The 22265-nt window shown below is 47.5% G+C and overlaps 1 protein-coding gene across 7 annotated transcripts in view; it reads left to right on the forward strand.

Annotated features, from left to right (window-relative positions):
• DOP1B (DOP1 leucine zipper like protein B) overlaps positions 1-22265 on the forward strand; it is a 110755-nt gene that overhangs the window by 17694 nt on the left and 70796 nt on the right. For 4 of the 7 annotated variants that reach the window (XR_004349670.1, XR_004349671.1, XM_032630347.1 and 1 more), the window contains exons 3-4: positions 16179-16360; positions 16740-16910. Coding sequence is in view for 2 of the 7 variants with exons in the window: in XM_032630347.1 (XP_032486238.1) it covers positions 16179-16360; positions 16740-16910 (353 nt within the window). In the remaining 5 variants the exon portion in view is untranslated. Of the gene's footprint in view, positions 1-16178; positions 16361-16739; positions 16911-17351; positions 17491-18718; positions 18798-19692; positions 19936-22265 lie in introns of those variants that run through there. The other 3 variants (XM_032630349.1, XM_032630350.1, XM_032630351.1) reach the window with 3 other exon arrangements.

The raw sequence follows: 22265 nt of genomic DNA on the forward strand, positions 1-22265 counted from the left end.
TTTGTATCTCTTAATCCCATACCCCTAAGTTGCCCCTCACCCCTTTCCTCTTCCCTTTGGTAACCACTAGTTTGTTTTCTGTATCTGTGAGTCTGTTTCTGTTTTAGGTATACATTCATTTGTATTTTGTTTAGATTCCGCATATAAGTGATATCACAACACTTGTCTTTCTCTCTGCCTGACTTATCTCACTAAGAATAATATTCTGTAGGTCCATCCACATTGCTGAAAATGGCAGAAATTCATTCTTTTTTTCAGTTGAGTAATATTCCATTGTGTGTATATATGTGTATATATCACTGTGTGTATATCTTCTGTATCCACACCACATCTTCTGTATCCATTCGTCTGTTGATGGGCATTTAGGTTGCTTCCATGTCTTGGCTATTGTAGACAGTGTTGCTGTGAACATTGGGGTACATGTATCTTTTCAAATTAGTGTTTTCATTTTTTCCAGCTATATACTCAGGAATAGAATTGCTGGATCATATGGTAACTCTGTTTTTAGTTTTAGTTTAGGGACCTCCACACTGTTTTCCATAGTGGCTGCACCAACTTACATTCCCACCAACAATGTATGAGGGTTCCCTTTTCTCCACATCCTAGCTAGCATTTATTTGTAAACTTTTTGATGATAGCCACTCTAACAGGTATGAGGTGATACCTCATTGTGGTTTTGATTTGAATTTCTCTAATAATTAGCCATGTTGAGCATCTTTTCATGTGCCTGTTAGCCATCTGTATGTTTTCTTTGGAAAAATGTCTGTTGAGGTCTTCTGCCTGTTTTTTTGATTGGGTTGTTTGTGGGTTTGTTTTTCTTTCTTTTTTTTTTTTGATATTGAGTTGTCTGAGCTCTTTGTATATTTTGGATATTAACCTCTTGTCAGTGATATCATTTCCATACATTTTCTCCCATTCTGTAGGTTGTCTTTTTGTTTTGTTGATGGTTTCCTTTGCTGTACAAAAGCTTTTAAGTTTAATTATGTCCCACTTGTTTATTTTTGCTTTTATTTCTTTTGCCTTAAGAGGCAGATCCAGAAAAATATTGGTATGATTTATGGCAGAGTGTTCTGCCTATGTTCTCTTCTAAGAGTTTTACAGTTTCAGGTCTTTACATTTAATCCATTTTGGTCTTTAATCCATTTTGAGTTTATTTTTGTATATAGTGTGAGGTAATATTCTAATCTCATTGTTTTACATGTGGCTGTCCAGTTTTCCCAGCAGCACTTATTGAAGAGACTGTCTTTTCTCCATTGTATAGTCTTGCCTTCTTTGTCATAGATTAATTGACCATAGGTGTGTGGGTCTATTTCTTGGCCCTTTACTCTGTTCCATTGATCTGTGTGTCTGTTTTTGTGCCAGTACTATGCTGCTTTGATTACTGTAGCTTTGTAGTATAGTCTGAAGTCTGGAAGGGTGATTCCTCTAGCTTTGTTCTTTTTTTCTCAGGATTGCTCTGGCAATTCAGGGTCTTTGTGGTTCCATATGAATTTTAGGATTATTTGTTCTAGTTCTGTGAGAAATGTCCTGGGTAACTTGATAGGGATCACATTCAATCTGTAGATTGCTTTGGGTAGTATGGCCATTTTCACAATATTAATTCTTCCAATCCAAGAGCACGTGGGTTCGATCCCTGGTCGGAGAACTAGATCCCATATGCATGCCGCAACTAAGAGATCCTGCATGCTGCAACTAAAGATTCTGTATGCTGCAACGAAGATCTGGCCCAGCCGAAATAAATAAATATTAAAAAAAGAAAAAGAAAGTTCATGATCATTGTAAATTTTTGTTTTGTTTTGTTTTTTAAATTATTTTTTGGCTGCATTGGGTCTTCATTGCTGCACATGGGCTTTCTAGTTGTGGTGAGCGGGGGCTACTCTTCATTGCGGTGCACGGGCTTCTCATTGCGGTGGCTTCTCTTGTTGTGGAGCATGGGTTCTAGGCACGGGGGCTTCAGTAGTTGTGGCACGTGGGCTCAGTAGTTGTGGCTCACGGGCCATAGAGCACAGGCTCAGTAGTTGTGGCACACAGGCTTCATTACTCCATGGCAGGTGGGATCTTCCCGGACCAGGGCTCAAACCTGTGTCCCCTGCATTGGCAGGTGGATTCTTAACCACTGCACCATCAGGGAAGCCCTGTAAATTTGTTTTAATTCTATGGAAATACAGCACAAAGAGAGCTCTGAAAATCTGCACTGTTTCTTTGTATATAATAGCAAAAAAAATTGGAAATGACCACCCTCAGTAGGGGAGTGGCAGTAGGATAAAACATGACACAACAGCATCCAACTGTAGTTACTAACTTGAAACTACATATGCAGCATCCAACTGTAGTTACTAACACGAAAGATGCTCACAGTAAAGTAAGGGGGCAAAAAAAGACAGGTCGAACCACTCATGTATAGCGGTGTTGTGTGTTTGTGTGTGTGTGCGCGTGTGTGTATGTGTTTATGTAAAAGAAGAAAGGAGTGAAGGGGGATTGTATAGGAGTGGACAAGATCTAGAAACCCTTTGTTGTTGGCCTAGTTTACTTCCAGTTTTCATAACTCTAAAGGAGGCTCTAATGAGCATCTTTCTGCCTGTGGCTATTTTTGTAAGGTATGTCTCCCGTGGTGGAGCTGCTATGTCAGTGAATGTAGAGTTAAATCTCTGGACACGCAACTTTATTTTGTGTGGACTTTATTTTGCTCCACTAATTAAATTGTCTGCACGGTGCCAGAGCCACGCCTTTCAGCTGCTGTGTTTACGTCTTTATCTGGCAGGAACGCGCTCTCCACCCCAGCCTAACCACTCTTTATTCCAGAATTTTTCTACCATTCCCAGGCAGTCTTCTTCCAGATGAATTTCAGATGAAATCATTTGCAAAGTTTTTAAAAACTCTTATGGGGCTTCCCTGGTGGCGCAGTGGTTGAGAGTCTGCCTGCCGATGCAGGGGACGTGGGTTCGTGCCCTGGTCTGGGAAGATCCCACGTGCCGCGGAGCGGCTGGGCCCGTGAGCCATGGCCGCTGAGCCTGCGCGTCCGGAGCCTGTGCTCCGCAACGGGAGAGGCCACAACAGTGAGAGGCCCGCATACCGCAAAAAAAAAAAAAAGCATTCACTTAGGTTCCTAAGCATTGAATTGTTCTTCTTATGTAAGTCCTTCTTGTGTCTTAAATATATTAGAATTGATACATGTATTTCTGCTGTTATCAGTGGGGTTATTTTCCACTATATGTTTTAACTGGTTGTTGCCACGTAGGAAGCTATCAATTTATAGAATTTGGAAACCAGCCAACCTAGTGAATTTATTTCTAAGTTTTTTCAGCTAATTGTGTTGAGTTCTTTGGGTAGACAGGTGTACATATCATCAACCAGCCCTGAGTTTGTGTTTTTTCCCAGTGTTTTGTTAGCATTTTCTGGAATAAGGTTAAATAATAATGATACTATCAGTGTATCAGTAACACTAGTGTTAGCTGCTGTAACAAAGAAGTCCAAAAATTCAGTGCCACCGTAAGACTGAAGTTTCTTGCTCACGGATCAGTTCTGCATGCTGGTCCAGATTGGGCAGCTCTCTTCCTTATGGTCATTCTGGAGACTCAAGCCAGGGACTCTGCTGTCTTTAACACATGCCTTCCAGAGTTGCTCTATTCACTGCCGCTGTGTCCCACAGGAAGGAGGAAGAGCATGTAGGTGCATGCTTAGACCTTAATGGCACATGTTCCTTCCACTCATATCTTCAAGGGAGAAAAATATCAGCTGGTCCAGCAGCCCTGGCCCAGCTGTACCCTTTAGCACAGGAGGGGACTTGATTTAGGTGGGCGGTCCCCATCCCTGCTCCTACCTGGCGTGCACTAATCTTAATGGGAGTGCCTCAGCCCTGCAGATCCATCGTATTGCTTGTCTCATCAGGGAGAAGCTTGTTCCTTATTTACTAACCTTAATAACTTCTTATCTTTATAGGACAAGAAATATATGTCATTTCACTACCTCATCAGTTTGTAAGGTATTCATTGTGTTTTTCCCAAGCAGCACAGTTCTGCCTTACATTTTACTCACGTGCTTTTGGTGATTATTATCTGGCTTAAGCCAGATTCTCCCAGTGCCTGAAATATGTCTTGGAAGTAAATTTGTTGGAAGGTGTGCTGATTCAGATGTTGTGGGGTGAAGGAAGGAACACCGAGCTTGGGGGCAGAGCATCAGGATTCATGGTCAGACTCACCACTTCTCAGTTTGGGGCAGACGTGCTGGTTGCCACCCACTCACCCCCTCTAACTTCTTGTCTAAACAACCCAGGTATGTTTAGGGGTCAGGTGGTAAAGTGCTACAGGGTGGTAGCCCCCATCTTCCAGCCCCACTGGTGAATATTATTGTTTGAGGACTTAATCCTAGTCATTTTATTTTCCTATAGACACAGGCACATGACCACCTCTGGCCATGAGATGTGGCCGGCCGGCTTCTGGAAAGGATTTCCTCTAATACAGAGAGACAAAAAAAGGAACAAACTTTTTTTTTTTACTGCTCTCTGTAGTCATGTGAGAATTTAATACCTGATATGTGACAGATATCTGAGGTTATGGCAGGGAAAGACTGAAGATAAGTCAGTTCACCGTTGGGAGCATATAAGCATGAAAAGGTTTGGGTTCTTTTAGGATGTCGTTGAGCCCTTGCATGAACCAAACGCAGAAGTAGGCTCCTCTAGACCGGGGTTTCTCAGCCTTGGCCCCGTTGACCTTCTCCGATGGGGCTGGGGTGCTGTCCTGTGCATTGTAGGGTGTTTATCAGCGTCTTGGTCTCTGTCCCCCAGATGCCAGGAGCACCCCATCTCCCCTACTGTGACAGCCAGAAATGTCTCCAGACATTGCCAAATGTCCCTTGGGGGAAAAATTACCCCAGTTTGAGAACCACTGCTTTGGATTTTTGGTTGTGAGGTGGTAGATTTCTTCAATGAGACTTGTATAGTCAGATATCCTATTCTTTTTTTTTTTTTGTTCGTGGGGGGTGTGGGCCTCTCACTGTTGTGGCCTCTCCCGTTACGGAGCACAGGCTCCGGACGCGCAGGCTCAGCGGCCATGGCTCACGGGCCCAGCCGCTCCGCGGCATGTGGGATCTTCCCGGACCGGGGCACGAACCCGTGTCCCCTGCATCGGCAGGTGGGCTCTCAACCACTGCACCACCAGGGAAACCCAGATATCCTATTCTTTACATCCAAAAGCTTCCTAACTGATCTGCCTTGGACCATCCTTAACCAATGGGGAGCCTGTTTCCTCTGCGAGCTGATGCAGGCACACTTGTTTCTTGACAATAGAGGGGTGTGTGTGCCCTTAAAAATGCAGCATGTCCTGTGCTGATCTGTGCCCTTGCCGTTGGCATTCCTGTGGTTCTCGCTGGAATCAGGCCTTTCTGGAGTAGCTGCCGATGATTTCCTGTCTCCCCATCTGCACAGGTTTCATCCTAAGTACAGAACTTCCTCATATTTCTGAGGAGATCGTGTTCTTCCAGCACCTGCTTTATGCCAGCCACACGTCTGCCTCTCGGTTCTGAGTGTCCCAGGCAGTTTTACAGCTGCTGGGGTTTGGAGAGGAGAGGCAGCGTTGGGCTTGAGTTGATCTGGAGAGAGTAAGCCAGGCTCTCAGGCCTCGGTCACCGTTCCTGGATGTGTTGTTGGCGGTCCCCCCACCCAGAGTTGGTTCTTTCACTGTGGCCTGCTTCTGTGCACAGAGGTCATCTCAGGGACGGGGCAGCCGAGGGAAAGCACCAAGGAACGAGACCGCGGGTGGGATTCAGGTCAGATCTGAACGGGCGGCGCCTCATGGGAGAGGTGTGTTCTTTGCCTCCCAACTTGAGACTGAATTGCATTCCTTGTCGCTGGGACCGCACGTGCTCTACCCCCAGTCCTGGTGCCTTCCAGTCCCTGAGGACCATGTGGGCTGGCGGAACCCAAGCACCCAGGGAGGATGCATCCCAGGCCCTGAACAGCCATTCTGAAGCCCTTCTGCTCCGGCAGTAAGGATCGGGAGATGCCGCTGGGACTTTCAGTCCCAACATTTAGTCTCATTTGAGCGCATGCCGGTTCTGTTCTCCCAGGTGTGAATTTGAAAGAATATCGAGTTCTACCAGTAAAACTTTTGGGACTGAAGCCTGTTTGGAATTTTAATGAGACTCTCTACCCAAAATGTTCTTTCTTCCCTTCTGGCTCTTAACAAGTTGGTTATTAGGCTTTTGGTTTGTTTGTTAAATATGTCATTTGTATGTGGATTAAAGTAAGTTCAAAAAGCAGAAAAATAACATATTTCCAGACATTCTGTCATCTAGTATCTGAATGGTATGCTTACTTTTATTAATGTATCTATTGTATAGATTGTGGTTATAAATCCTTCATTATTTCAGTATTCACTGCATCGTGTGTGTTTCAGGGTTTAGACTGTACCCTGAAGGGCATGTTTGCCCCACGTGTCCATTTTCCTTTCCTGTGGTTTACTGTGGAACTCAGTTGCCTTGACCTTCACCTGTCATTTTCCATCATGAGCCCCCCGCCAAATAGTGCTTCCCTTTAGTGAGCCCCTGTTATCTGCTTCTCACCCATTATTTTTCAAACCTAGAATCCTCCAGAATCAGTGCCCCGTGACTCCTTTTACTGATAAAGACATCGAGTGAAGCTCAGACTCTTCTTCAGCCCAGCCAGCGCCCCTGCAAAGCCCATGGGGCTGGGGGGCGGCACGTGGACATGAGGGAGGGCCGAGGACTGGCACTGCATTCAGCAAAGAATAGTCTGGAAATACAGAAAGCGCTGGGAAGCATCACAGTAGCCCCTGAAGTTCCTACGTGGGAGACAGGGAAAGTAGGTGTCAATGGTGAGAGCGAGTGACTTTTACAATCTAAATGTAATAAATTCGGAAGGGGGAGAAGAGCCGTATTTGAGCACGTGTGTTGTAGCCTGCCTTCTGTGAGGTAGCGAAGGGTTTGTTGTGATGTTTCAAGACGTGGTTCTCTGACCTAGTGTTAGATTCCTGAGTCGTGTTAGCCAGGAGCCTGGGATGGCCCCCGGCGCTGTGTCCCACGTGCGTGCACATGTGCGTGTACATGTGGGTACGTGTGTGTGATCCTGATGCCCTGCGGGGTGGAAGTGGAGTGAATACCCTGGACGCCTCTGCTCCCTTTGGAGTCTGACCTGCAGGACCAGCCTGTGAGTAGGTGGCGGCGAGTTTTCTTCGTGAGAAGCTGGGGCGTCGGCGTGGGCAGCAGCTTGTGACAGTCTGGACGGCTGGTGAGGGCCCGAGCCCGGCTCTGACCCAGGTCCGCCAGTCCCGAGCCTGTGCTCTTCGTCCTGTTGCCCCTGCCGTTGCCTTCCTGACCTTTCTCAGGAGTTAGGCCAGCAAAGCATTCCCTCTGCAGCAGAGCCCTCCAGGTAAACTGATAAAAATGAGTTTCTGAAACTGCCAAGCCGAGGCCCAGGCCCAGGGCTCAATCAGGTGGTTCTTCCCGCAGATGGTTAGTTACTGCCACCCTGTGCCCCTCGGCCGAGGCCTGGCCTAGGGGCTGCTGCCCTCACCTCTCAGCCACGTTTTGTAAGGTCTCCGGGCGTGTAGATGCTCAGCCTTCAGTCGTCCTCCTACGCAAGCAGCATGGTATTTGTTCAGAAAGTGCAAGTTAATATAAGCTACAACAATAAGGTAAAACTCATGCAAAAGAAATAATTTTTAGAAAATTAAAAGAAAACAGTGTGTTCTAATGGGTCTCTGATGCAGGCGGTTGAGTGAGCCAGAGGCCCCAGTGCCCTGCTGGCAGCTTCAGTGCAAGCCAGGGCTGTGGGACGCGGATGAGGGTTGACTAATTGGGTGCACGGCCCTGCAGGTTTGCTGTAAGCATCGAACAGAGGGAAGCAGCACAGTGATTCTCCAGTCGGTGACCTTTTTGAGAAGGAAGCTCTTCCTTTACAAAGGAGTTGTACTGGTGTCATTCCCCCAGTTAAACCAAAGCTGGCCTCACTGGCTACCTGTGGATCCCAGCTCCCTGAATCGGCTCTCAGGGGCCTTGACGAGGCGCCAGTCTCCCCACCTGTCTCCTTCCCTCCCTCGCCCCCCAAGCTGCTGCGGTGGCTCGGTCACTGCCATTTCAGGGAAGGCCCAATGTTCCCCGGTGTGGCCTACTTTAATATGGGAAATCCTGGCCAGTTTGTTATTGTGCAGTGTCTGTTCTGTTTTTATTCTGTCTGAGGGGCAGAATTGCTGTTGCGGTCCCCTGGCAAGTATTAAATGAGTGTTCAAGCTTGTGCCAACTGGCCAGTCTTATTCACTGTTCAGCTTCCTTTTTGTGGCATGAAATGAACATCCTTATAAAGATGACAGACTTCCAGAAGGAAGACATGCCAGTACTTTACCATTTGCTTGATGAGAGCCATGCTTTTTAAATTGGCTTCCTTACATCCTTTATAGACAAGCGTCAGGCATTCTGAGGTCAGTGCTATCGCCGGGAGAGCAGGTCTGGGCTATCTCTTCTGGGAACTTTTATCTATCTTTCTATTTATTTATTTAATTTTTATTGGATTATAGTTGATTTACAATGTTGTGTTCGTTTCTGATGTACAGCAAAGTGAATCAGTTATACCTATACATATATCCACTCTTTTTTTTTTTTTTTTTTTTTTTTTTTTTTTTTTTGTGGTACATGGGCCTCTCACTGTTGTGGCCTCTCCCGTTGTGGAGCAGAGGCTCCAGATGCACAGGCTCAGTGGCCATGGCTCACGGGCCCAGCCGCTCCGCGGTATGTGGGATCTTCCCAGACTGGAGCACGAACCCATGTCCCCTACATCGGCAGGCGGACTCTCAACCACTGCGCCACCAGGGAAGCCCTCCACTCTTTTTTATATTCTATTCCCATATAGGTCATTACAGAGTATTGAGTAGAGTTCCCTGTGCTATATAAGTAGGTCTTTATTAGTTATCTATTTTATATATAGTAGTGTGTATATGTTCTTTTCTGGGCACTTTTAAAGGAAACATTTAAAAATTCATTTAAAAAAAATTCATTTTAAAGGCTAGAGCATTTTAAAATATAATTTAACTCCCCTCACCCATATTGTTAAATTACCCTAACGTTTTAAAAATTGTGATAAAATACATATAACATAAAATTTATCATCTTAACCATTTTTAAGTGTATTGAGTTACTTTTTGAGTCCTTGGGCTACCCTTTTGGAATTTTTAATCCTGTTTTTTACATAGAACCGTTCTAAATCATGCCGAGTCCTGGAGAATATCAGACTGTCAGACTGTATAATGTCAGAGTAAAACAAAGTGAGACGTAGACATTGCCTTGGGTGGAGTGAAGTGAGACACTTCCTGGTCTGTATTCGCGGAGCTCAGATGTGGTTCAAACTTTTTTTTTTTAAGCTTACATTTTGTATTTTATTACTTTGTCCTAAGGTCAGTCTGCTAAGCCTATGAATACAGTGAGGTTAAAAATATTGTAATTATATCTTAAGGAATACTTTTAAAATAGTATAGTGCCTGGGTGAAATAAATAAGGAAGTTTAATTTCCTGTCTAATCATATTTTTCCTTTCTGGTTAGCACGCAAAAAAGTAATTTTGAAAGCATGGCTTCCTTGCCGATTCATCTGTTTCCCTGAGATATCTATTCTACAGTTGTAGAAGAACCTTTTTCTCTCTTTTTTTTAAGTATACATCCTTTTCATTCAGAGTTAAAACAAACAAACAAAATATATATATAGGTATATATATGTGTGTATATATATATATATATATAATATTAAGCTTACTGGCCAGTCACTTTGGGTTTCTGTTTTCCTGAAAAACACAACCTGGAAATATTCCCTGAGCTTTTCTCGCTGGAGAAGGCTCTTGCCAAAGCGAAATGCCCAGATGGAGGCTGGGGACAGGAAGGCAGAGTCAGGGTGGCCTTCCCTGACCTGAACCGGGTCCAGTCATGGCAGCTCTTGAACAGCTGGGAGGGGCATGAGGAGGGAGTCAGGCATTTTCAACCCCTAAAGGGTGTGACTCAGTTCAAGGGAGCTATTTTGCCAATTAAGGGTTAAAAACTCTCACTCAGGACAGGCTGGACCCAGTCCCTGTGTCCCTTCAGGATTGTTAAAAGGAGGCCCTTTGTTCTCTGGTCGGGAAACAGTTTTCAGTTTAGTCCAAGGTGTGGACGTCACTCGGGAATTCATGTTCCTTGCAGCTCAAAGCCAGTCCGGCAAGAGCAGTTGGGGGAACACAGCGTTCACTTTTAAATTCTTTTTTGGTGGTAAAATATATGCAACATATATTCAACTGTTTTAACTATTTTTGAGTGTACGGTTCAGTGGCATGCAGCGTGTTTCATTGTTGTGCAGCCATCACCACCATTCATCTCCAGAGCTTTTGCATCTTCCCGAGCTGGAAACTCACTCCCCATTTCCTCCTCCCCCAGCCCCTGGTCACACTGCTTTCCGTCTCTATGGATTGACTACTCTAGGGACCTCGTGTAAGTGGAATCATACAGTATCTGTCTTTTTGTATCTGACTTATTTCCCTTAGCACAGTGCTTTCAAGGTTCATCCAGGTTGTAGCACGTGTCAGAGTTTCCTTCCTTTTTAAGGCTGAATAATATTCCTTTGTGCATATAGACCACATTTTGTTTATCCGTTCATCCATGATGGGCACTTGGGTGGCTTCCACTATTTGCCTATTGTGAATGATGCTGCAGTGAACATGGGTGTGCAAATATCTGTTTGAGCCCCTGCTTTCAGTTCTTTTGGGTGTGTGCCCAGAAGTGGGATTGCTGGATCAAATGGTAATTTGGTAAACAAAGCAAATGTTTAACATTTTGAGGAGCACTGCGGTTGCACCATTTGACATTCCCACCAGCAGTACACAGCGCTCAGTTTTGAAACGTCCTAGGACAGGGCTGCTCTGAGTAGAATGTCTTCTTTTTCAAAAGCAGTGGCAGCTGAGGGCATCAGGCTTGATCCCTCCTCCCAGAGGGGATGCAGCAGAACCCCTCCAGGTTCCTATTGAGAAGTGTCTTTGGGAGCCTAAGGTGGGCTGGCGGCGCTGGCCAGGCACTTCACTCGTGCCCAGGCCTGATGGCTTGGGTGCTGGCGTTGACAGCCCACAGGTAGAAGAGCTTCTGAATCGAGGGTGTCTGCCTGAAGAAAGCCACCGGGCTGAACCAGCACACGGAGCTTTGACTATGTAGCAGCCAGATGGGGAATGAATCATTATATCTAACGATCTCATTCTCTTTTAAGTTTGCCCTAAAAACATGGAGCTGTTTCCCCCATGGCCCTGCTTTAGTCCTCAGTGAGACAGAGGCAAAGTCTCACGTAGGTAGAATTTGAGACGCTACTTAGTACTACTCAGGTAGAAGGTGTCTTTGAGTGGGACCCACACCCACTTCCTGTGTAAAGTAAGTCACACTGGGGGAGGTGGCACCCTGTCTAGGGGAAGCCTTTGTTTCCAAAAGTGCTTCCAATCTACTACATGGAAAGCCTTTTCACCCGGCAACTCTGATCTCCAGTCTTACCACATTTTTTTTTTTTTTAAGATTTTTTTGATGTGGACCATTTGTAAAGTATTGAATTTGTTACAGCATTCCTTCTGTTCTGTGTTTTGGTGGTGTGGTTTGTTTTTGGTTTTTTGGCCACGAGGCATGTGGGATCTTAGCTCCCCAACCAGGGATGGAACCCACACCCCCTGCACTGGAAGGCAAAGTTTTAACCAGTGGACCACCCCAGGGAAGTCCCTCCGGTCTTACCACTTGCAAAACGTTTCTTTAGAGTTTTTTCATTAAATATCCTTTAAGAAATAATATTTTCTTTCCTTTTTAATCTTAAATATTAATGACTATTTACCTTTCCTTTGTTGCCTTAAAAAGAAATTTCAGGTTCTCCAACTCCACCTCTTATTATATGCAGATTTTTCTCCTTGTCTTCAGTGTCTCTTGGAATTCTCATCATCTGTTGGGTCCGCAGTTGATTTCATCTCCAAATATACAACAGTTTGAGTTTTTCTTTTCTGATACAATGTATTCCTCAAACTTTCTTGTTAACACATCTAACTAGTGTCCTTGTTCGCTTTTGTGACAGTAAAGGATATTATTTGTAAATGATTGGATTTCTGTCAGTTCTTTTAAAATGCAATGCATTTTGTCTCCATTTTTAAATCTGGTACTTAACAGTCAGCTTGTCATTATAATAAGAGGAGATGCTTGTTGATTGCTTGCTTTGTGGCAGGCCCTGAGCTAATTTCCTTAAGTGTGGTATCTCGTGATGCTTGAAACTTCGTTAGGGACCATTATCCCTGTGAAACCGGAGCCCAGAAAGGTTAAGGGATTTACCCAACAGATGATGGAACTGGAATTCTAGGCTCTGACCCCCAAGCTCACAAGCTTAAACCAGGCATTATAATAGCCTCAGTCTTGTTTGTTTGTTTAACCTTCGTGTTGAAGCACATATTAAGTGCCAGGCTCTGTGGGAAGTGTGTTAACAAAATCACTATGACCCAGGCACCATTTTAGCCCCATTATTTGTGATGAGAATGGTACAGAGGGGAATCAATGTCATAGCTGCTCCAAGGAGCAGCCTTGCAAATCCTGTCCGGCCAAATCCTGACTGTAGGTTGGATGAAACCAATTCATGATCTCTGGGTGTCTCTGCTCTACTCCTGAACCTGTGTGCTTTGATCTAACTTACCAATCTGATGGGTGAAAAGTATGGCATTTCATAGTAGTTTTTTTGTTTTGTTTTAAAATTTTAATTTTATTTATTTTTGGCTGCACTGGATCTTCGTTGCTGTGTGTGGGCTTTCTCTAGTTGTGGCGAGCGGGGGCTACTCTTCATTGCGATGCACGGGCTTCTCACTGCGGTGGCTTCTCTTGTTGCAGAGCACGGGCTCTAGCCGCACGGGCTTCAGTAGTTGTGGCACGTGGGCTCAGTAGTTATGGCACACGGGCTTAGTTGCTCTGCAGCATGTGGGATCTTCCTAGACCAGGGCTCGAACCTGTGTGCCCTGCATTGGCAGGTGGATTCTTAACCACTGCGCCACCAGGGAAGTCCCTCGCAGTAGTTTTAATTTGCATCTTTTAAATCGGGAAGGATGAGCATCTTCTCATCTTTCTAAGTATTATCTGGTTATATCCTTTGTTCTTCTCTGCATTTTCAAGTCAGACAGCTTCCTTCATCTTCAGTGTACCTTTCCCTCAAGAGGCACTGACTCCTGGACTCAGATATGCTGTGTTGCTTGGATTAACATGGACAGCATACAATGAACAATCGATTCCACATGTCCTGGTCATGGCCTCAGATTTTGGTTATGTTTCTTATTCTAATTCAATTAAATGGGGTAACACATTTAAATGAGAAAGAAATAGCAACCCGCCTTGTTCATTTGTAATGAATGGTTGTGGTTCCTTGTAATTCCATTTATATGGGAAGAGGTGTATTCATCAGAACAGGAAAGGTTATGCCATGGTAACAAACAGTCCCCAAGCTCAGTGATTTTTACAGTATTGTTGAGTTCTGCCTCAGTGGGTCAGCAGCTGGTTTCTGCTCTCTTAATTTCTCAGGGACCCACGCTGGGAGGGGCTCCAGTTCAACCTGTGTCTCCGTGATCTTAGAGGCCAGGAAAGAAAACCCACTGGGCTTTGAGTTGGCTTCTAAAGCCTGTACCAGAAGTGACGTATCATTCCACTCATCTCACTGGCCAGAGTAAGTCACGGTGCCACGCCTACATTCAAAAGGGCAGAGAGATGGGATCCTGCTGCTGCAGAGCCCCAGTGAGCCAAACACTTCTGGATCCCACATGACCACCTTAGGAGCTGCAGCCCGTCCTTTGTGCCTCAGTTAGCAAACGTCCTTAGACTATGCTGAGCAAAAGTGAGATGGTGACTTAAAAAGCAAGAGCTCGGGGCTTCCCTGGTGGCACAGTGGTTGAGAGTCCGCCTGCCGATGCTGGGGACACGGGTTCGTGCCCCGGTCCGGGAAGATCCCACATGCTGCAGAGCGGCTGGGCCTGTGAGCCATGGCCGCTGGGACTGCGCGTCCGGAGCCTGTGCTCCGTAACGGGAGAGGCCACAACAGTGAGAGGCCCGCGTACCGCAAAAAAAAAAAAACAAACAAAAAGCAAGAGCTCTGCCTGACAGACATAACAGGTGAGGACAGAGCTTAGTTCTCTGAGGTCATGGAGAAAGCCCACAGCTGCAGTATCGCTAAGCCAGTGAGCCACAGGCATGGTTTCCTAAAAGCTGTGTCTTCAGGACTGGCCAGCTGATACTTGTTGAAACTGGGTGATGGGTACTTTGCTGTTCTACCTGCTTTTCTGTATGTTTGAAAATGTCCATAATAAAACGCACTCTTTCCTGTGCATTTCCCACAGTCGTTTCCTCTCTTCCTCGACACCTCAGTTCTTACCCGCATGTGTTTCCAGGTCACCTCCTCAATTTTTCTTTTTGACACGGGCACATTAAAAAAATTATTTTGTTGGCTTGCCCTTTGTTTTAAGCTATCAGACTCTTACAAATAATAGTATAAGGTATTTCTTGATGACCTCTAGGTATAGCTGGTTTTTTAGTTGTAGTTTTATTGAATTTGAGAGTTCAATTAGACCACATGCTTCTGATGGAAAATATTATTTTGCTTCTTTTCCTTTTATCTCCTACATAACCGCAGGATCCCATTTCTCTGCCCCTTTAAACATAGGCGTGGCACCGTGACTTACTCTGGCCAGTGAGATGAATGGAATAACGTGTCACTTCTGGCACAGGCTTTAGAAGTCAACCCAAAGCCCAGTGGGTTTTCTTTCCCGGCCTCTAAGATCACGGAAACCCCTCCATGAGCTGAAACCCCTCCTAGCCTGGGTCCCTGAGAAGTTACAGAGAGCAGAGTATGTTTTAGAGGGGGATCGTTTTCTTCGCTCCTAGGAAGAAAGCTGTCATGGCCCTAAGACCACATGGTCCGGGGGCAGCGGTTCTGACACACGTCCTGTGACGGTCTTGCGGGATGCCTGCCCTTAGGAGGCAGGTGCAGAGGGCCGAGAACAGCAGAGGGGGAAGGTCTTGGGTGCGGACCCAAGTAGCTCACCACCGAGCTCAGCCCTGAAGCTCATGGTCATTAGCACAGCACGCGAGTCGGTGACATGTGCACTTGGAACCGGGTGGAGCACAAATAAGCGTGTTCCCCGCCTAGAGTTGGGGACCATTCTGCCTCGGCAAGTTGGGTGCACAGCTGAGTCTCCCACGAGGAAAATGTTCAGGCAGAGCCTGCACGAGGCGGGCAGGAGCCACAGGTGGACCTGTGCTATTAGGAAGCTTGAAGCTGAAGCATTAATACGTGGAGCAGGTGAATCGGGCAGGAGTCGCACCGTGGAGGCCTTTGAGCAGCTTTTTGAGAAGCGTGGACTTTACCCTGTCGGCTTTCAGTAAATATTTGTGTGAGTTGTATGGATTGTTTCACTGTAATGACAGACACTTGGTATAGAAGATTGAGTCATGAGGACCCACCCAGTGCTCTGCGTGTGGTCGCTTGATGCCATGAAGAATGGCGTTGACCTACTCCCGACAGGGAGGTGCCCTGTTAGCAAGAAATCCACCGACCGTGTTTCTCAGATGCGGCCAATGCCCAGGGATGCTTTAGCTCAGGCCAGGCCTGTGTCCTGCTGGAGGAGGCCCAGCTCAGGGGGACTGTCATTCCATGTCAACAGGGATCTGACTCCCTCCTGGGGAACTGAATGCTGAGGACGTAGGAGTCACGGCCTATAGGTGTGTCCCAGACACTCAGGGCCACCTGGCTGTGCAGCCAGGCTGGGATAACGATGGGGAAATCCAGGACTTCCGTGGCACACAAACGAGGGTTTTCTTGGGGACAGGAGGTCTGTGTTCTGCTTAGTCTCATGTGTAGACTAGAGGCTTCCCCAGACAGAAGCACACGGCTCCATCAGAAACTGGCCTGACAGGGACAGAGTCCCTTTGAAGGGATGCAGCGTTTCCCTTCACTGCTGGCAGCTTCCCGGCCCCGTGTCCCTGATGCTGGCTCGTGGCCCCCCTCCCCAAGCCCTCCCGCGCAGTCCCTCTGTCCTCCTGTCCTGTCACGTCCCACCTCTTACAGCCACACCGGGGCCTGCTGGTGTCTTCCTGGCCTCGGCAGATGTCCTCTCCACAGTCAGTGTCACTGCTTTCTTCCTTATGTGCTTTTTCTCTCGTTTTCCAGGCTCTCCAGAGTAACCTGAGGTATTCCTTGCTGCCGAGACGGCTCATTATCAGCAAGAGATTAGCTCAGTGCCTGCATCCTGCTTTGCCCAGCGGTGTGCACTTAAAAGCCCTAGAAACCTATGAAATTATCTTTAAAATTGTGGGGGCCAAATGGCTGGCCAAGGATTTGTTCCTATACAGGTACGAGAGCATCCCCACCGTTTTACTTTTTTATTACCCAAGTAATCCATATTTCAGTTCACAAGATGGGAAAATGATAAACAAAAAAATACAGAGGGGTTGTCAGTTCACCATAAAGCCATCACAGAGGTCACCAGGGCTCACCTTCTGGAGTATGTCCTCCCTGACTTTTCTCTAAGTCGGAGTGTAACGTGCATACTGCCTATCACCTGCTCTGGGCCAACAGTTCATTGTGACCGTCTCCTGACAAGCGAGCATCTCCATCGCCAGTGTAGATGGCTGGCTGGCTGCTTTTGAAAACCCCCTTGGGCTGACCAGTTGCTTGGGGCTTCTGAGCAAGTGTCTCATTTTCCCTCCTCTCCCTTTTTCTGTCCCGAAGCTGTGGGTTGTTCCCTCTTCTGGCACATGCGGCGATGTCGGTGAGGCCCGTGCTGCTTGGCCTGTACGAGAAGTACTTTCTCCCGCTGCAGAAGCTGCTCCTGCCAAGTCTCCAGGCCTTCATCATCGGCCTGCTGCCCGGCCTGGAGGAGGGCTCAGAGATCTACGACAGGTGGGTCTCACCCAGAGCTGACGGCTGTGCCCATCCAGGTGGGCCGCCCATGCGGTTTGTATTTTATTTCACTGCTGTATAAGAAACAGGATCAGTGGGACTTCCCTGGTGGTGCACTGGTTAAGAATCCGCCTGCCAAGGCAGGGGACACGGGTTCGAACCCTGGTCTGGGAAGATCCCACATGCCGCGGAGCAACTAAGCCCGTGCGCCACAACTACTGAGCCCGCGCTCTAGAGCACGTGCGCCACAGCTGCTGAGCCCGCGTGCCACAACTACTGAAGCCCGTGTTCCTAGAGCCGTGCTCTGCAACAAGAGAAGCCACTGCAATGAGAAGCCCGTGCACCGCAGTGAAGAGCAGCCCCCGCTCGCCGCAACTAGAGAAAAGCCTACACGCAGCAACGAAGACCCAACGCAGCCAAAAATAAATAAATAAATAAAAATGTAAAAAAAGGAAATGGGGACAGAAGCGCAGAGACCCATGAAGCAGGGCGGGTTGATGTTTACATTTCTGTGATGGTCTGCCTGACGAAATACCGTGTGTGCCTGGGAATTACCTCACTTCCAGGTGAGGGTCAGAAGGTAAGAAAGTTTCCTGGAGTCGCAGTCAGTGGGCAGCAGAGATGGGATTCTACTCCCCATATGTCACATTCTGAAGTCCTCCTCCCTCCTGTTATACGAGGCTGCTTCCAAATGAAAAAGCAAGGCCACGTTTCACTGATGGATAAGGTCAAAAAGGGGTGAGGCTAAGCAGAATAGCTTTTGACAAGTTTCAGAAGCACCTTGGAGAAATTTGTCAGACTCATATGCATAAAAGTTCATGCAGTGGTGTTTGTTTGTTTTGGTCATTGCTTAGGAACAGGAGAGAGGAGAGAGGCTGTATCCGTTCAGATTGAGTATACAGAGTGTCTTGTTTTTCTGGAGAACATGATGTGAGAACTCACTTCCAGCGTATTAACTATTCTGAGTGATTACTGCAGTGATTAACTTCTGTTCATAGGACCCATTTTCAGAGCCCACGTGCAGCCTGACTGGGGGGTTTAGAAACCTGTGTGCTTGCAAAAGTTTCCATTTGATTACACAAGAAACTGCTCGAATTTTCCCCATGCCAGGGGCCCCGGCCGTGCCACCTTGGCCTATTTGGTGTCAGCAGTGACTGGAGGGTGCAGGGGGTGTGGAGTGGAATCTCACAGTCAATCCAAATAATCAGAATGGTTTGTGGGACAGTCGCTGGTGACCAAGGGTGCATTAAAGTCACAAGCGTCTGTGCTGGGATTGGATGTGCATTTGACCGTTGGGAGCTTTCACACAGAGCAGGTGGTGGCCGTCCACTTCCCAGTGGGACACGACCTCGGCGGTGCACCGAATCACTAGCATCCACTTCCCTAGGAGGCAGGGCCTGTCTCATTGCTGTTTTAAACCTCGCACCATGCCCTGAGGGGTTGGGTAGGTGTGTGCGTAAGGGAACAGTCAGGGTCATATGGGGTCAACAAGAGGACCTTTACCAGACTCTGTTTCTTGACTCTTAGTCTCAGGCTCTTTCTAGAGTTCTGATCCATTCACGTTTTCCTAACAGATGTGTGTATATAAGTGCTTTTTTCCCATCATCTGATGATGAACACATCAGCTCCCAAAGCGTATTGCAGTTTTTTTAATCTGTAAGAGTGAATCACACCAGGAGCATGTCAGTAGTTGGGGTGTTGCCATGTGTTCTCCTAGTTGATAAACAAATGTTCATTTGAACAGTCACTAAAGTTGCTTAACACGGGTGTTTTCTCCCAACATTGTGATCTCTTGACGTTGAACAGAGAGCTGAGTGAAGCTGCGTGAACCACTGAGTAGAGGCAGGTGTGACAGAAAGCCAAGCCCGGCGACTGCAGCCCTCTGAGGTAGGAGTGACTGGCCTTCCGAGGTGGAGGCTGGTCTAGGGTTGTGTGGTCTCAGAACACAGCAGTCGGGTGACCGCACGTATCCGTGTCAGTTTGAGAGAGTTCAGCAATGACTCTTCCCCAACGTGCATAGGAATTGAGTCAGACACCCTCGACCCCCACAAATACTCGGCAGAGACAGGAAGGGGGTGGGATCTGGGTGTGGGGGGGGTCGCGATGTCCAAGGCGGTGGAAAAGGCTAAGGGGTGAGTGAGTGAGTTTGGGGCTGGTGAGGACGGGTGACTCAGGGGTCTTGTGGAGGCGGGGACAGTTCCTGGTCTGTTCTTGTCAGTGAACCATAAGGGAATGGAAATTTTGGCCAGTGTTAGGACTCGTTATTCCCCCTTGCTTTCTAATAACCCTTTGATGTCTGCAGATCACTCCTGGCCAGAATTCCTTTCTTAAAGTGCCCAAGAAGCAGCCACACAGTTTGCTGTGTTTTGCTGTATGGAGAAAACAGGATTAGTGGTATTGGGGGCGGGAGAATACTCCACTCCTGTTCTGAGAGGACGGAGGAGAGGTGGAGGTTTCCAATGGTTGGAAAGCAGGCAAAACCCGGCTCCCCAGAGATGTGCCTTTAAATCAGTGGCTGTCAGCCCGGGGTGGTTTCTGTCCCCCAGGGGACACTTGGCACTATCTGGGGACACTTCTGGTTGTTACACCTGGGGCGGGGAGGGTGCTGCTGGCATCTAGCGGGTGGAGGCAAGGGGTGCAGCTGAACTTCCCACAGTGCACACGATGGCCTCCACAGCACAGGGGCGTCCAGCCCCAGGGGGCCACAGGGCAGAGGTTGAGAAAGCCCGATTTAGATAGTAGTTGGAAAATAGTTATTGACCTTTCTTTTGGCTGAGTCCAGGCACCATGGTGATGAGCTCTGCTGGGTCTAGAGCTTCCCCCCCTTCCTTGACATATATCCGGCTCTGGTGGCGCAGAGCGCTGCTGTCACTGCCCTGCTTGTTCAGGTGGTCACACCCCGCGCTGTTCGGTCTTGTGACAGCTCAGCTTTCCACGAGGGTCCATTCGGCAAGTGACCGCAAGGCCAGAGTCGTGCAGCGCCTGGGGCTCACGGCGCACGGCCTGTGTCCCTCACCTGCTATCAGTTGAGGGGAGGAGAGCGTGTCGGTGTCGTTAGAATGGGCTCGTGTTTGCAGGGGGCACGAAAGCAGCAGCCAGGGTGGCTGAGGAAGGACGGGAGGAGTAGGAATTGGGGGTTGGTGTGTGTGTTTTGTTTTGTTGATTGTTGGTTTTAAATAGAAAAGATTACCATTCTGGACACTAAACTGTACACTTATTTTGGAACTTCACAACTGAGGTGCTACGAATAATTCTTATTTAGTAGAAAGTTACTTCGTTTTTAACCCCAGTTATCTTGCTCTTTACTTTGCTCTCCATAGCAAAGTCCTGTCATCGTTGCCATTTTCGGACCTGTAGCATCATTTCAATTTTTAATATCCATTAATTTTTAGAATAAAATGGGAATCTTTATATTTATATGTAAAGCTGTGTTTCTTTAATAAAGAAAACTAGCCAGTGTTCTGTAAATATTGAAGAAAGGATAGCATAAGTGGCATTCCCCAGGCTCTCGGACAGTGGAACCTCTCTACTGTGGAACAGCCCAAGTGGCCGGTGTTCCGCGGAACGTACTTTGGGGATATGCTGTCCTAGTCAAAGGGGATGTAATAGTAGTGCGTGCATTGTAGTGTTTGCGTTGGGTTTTAGCTAAGCGGTGGTCTTCTGGGATCCTGGAGAGAGGAGCACTCCGGGGGCTTCCTCAATTAATCTGTTGCTGTGGGAATCTCTCCCTAGCTCAGGACCATGCTGTCTGTCCAGAGGACACAGTGACCCATCTGCCCGACTTACTATAACCGCAGCTGCTGAATGGCGCTTCTGCCCCAAATTAGGGCCTTTGTTTGGTTGTTTTCAGAGCTGGGCAACGATAAGCTCTATTTGTTTGCTCAGCCTTGATAGAAGACCCATCGGTACCTTTAGCTACTAAACCATTCTGTGTCCTTCTAAACATTTGGGTGTTACTTGTACTTCTTCATTTTGTTGTTTTCTCTGTATCTTTTGCTACAAATATTTTATGAGTCAAAAAGAAGGCTTAAGGAGACTAGGTTTAAGGGGAACAAAATGTATTTTTAATATCAAAAGGAAGTAGGCATTTTTTGTATGAAATGTTTTAATATACACGGAAGTGGTTATTAAAAAGTAAGCTGAAAACAGTTTGGCGTATAGTAAAAGGGAAAGAGTGGCATTCATCTGACAGTTTTTTCAGGTGTGTGTCAGACGCTCATCTGGGCATTGGGGGGTGTCAGCCAGCAGAGCAGACTTAGTGGTGACGGTGGCTGTGTGGCCTCAGCGTCAGCTGTTCTCCTGTGCTGAGTTTTTGCCCGAAGACTCTCAGGTATCTTCACAACATTTGCATCCCTTTTCCCTACCATAGCTGAGAGCTGAAATGCACGGAGGTTTCACTTCTGCGCAAGTGAAATCCCTTTGTGGGCGTTTGCCTCCGCTGTCGTATCGATAGATGCTATCACCCGGCCTGCAAGCTTTGTGTTCGCAGTCGGCGGGAAGGTGCCCCGTCAGCTGCAGGTGCACCCCGAGTGGAGGAGGACCAGGCCTCAGTCAGTGTCAGTGGAAAAACAAGCCCGCACCCACTGACGCTGCTGCTTCTGTGAGGACGGCCGTGAAATCGCTGACGTCGTGTCATGGGAGACCTGGATAAAGATAAAGAGGCGAATAAATGTTGGTCTTCCGCAGGAGGGCTTCCTGGAGTGGGAGCCGGTGTATGGAGGTGCTGTGGGCAGTGATGGGAAGTCGGCTCCAGACCTTCTGGAATGTGCCGTGCGGCTGGAGGCCCAGGGGAATGTCCCCAGTGTTTCTAAAATCCGGTGTCACTGGGCACATTTTTGGCTGTGCTCAGGTCGGGGGTGTCTTTATCATTACTTAGGTCTTCAATCGGTCACATTAGCCTTTGGTTTTTTTTGTTTTTTATTTGTTTGTTTGTTGTTTTGCGGTACGCGGCCCTCTCACTGTTGTTGTCTCTCCCGTTGCGGAGCACAGGCTCCGGACGCGCAAGGTCAGCGGCCATGGCTCACGGGCCCAGCCGCTCCGCGGCATGTGGGATCTTCCCGGACCGGGGCACGAACCAGTGTCCCCTGCATCGGCAGGCGGACTCTCAACCACTGCACCACCAGGGAAGCCCAGCCTTTGTTTTTTTTTAAATGACTCCTCCTACTTTTATACAGAGTGTCTGATCTGCTCATCCACTTTGGGCATTGGAACCTGTAAGCGCCATGTAAGCGCCACGGCGTCCGCAGCAAGGCCGGAGGCGGAGACGGATCTCTGCCACAGGGTGACACAACAGGTCAGATGCCGCCTCCTGGCCAAGAAGTCGCACCCCTCGGTGACATGTTTGTTTTAGCAAAT

Source organism: Phocoena sinus, chromosome 4, assembly GCF_008692025.1.
Source record: "Phocoena sinus isolate mPhoSin1 chromosome 4, mPhoSin1.pri, whole genome shotgun sequence".
Lineage (NCBI taxonomy): Eukaryota > Metazoa > Chordata > Mammalia > Artiodactyla > Phocoenidae > Phocoena > Phocoena sinus.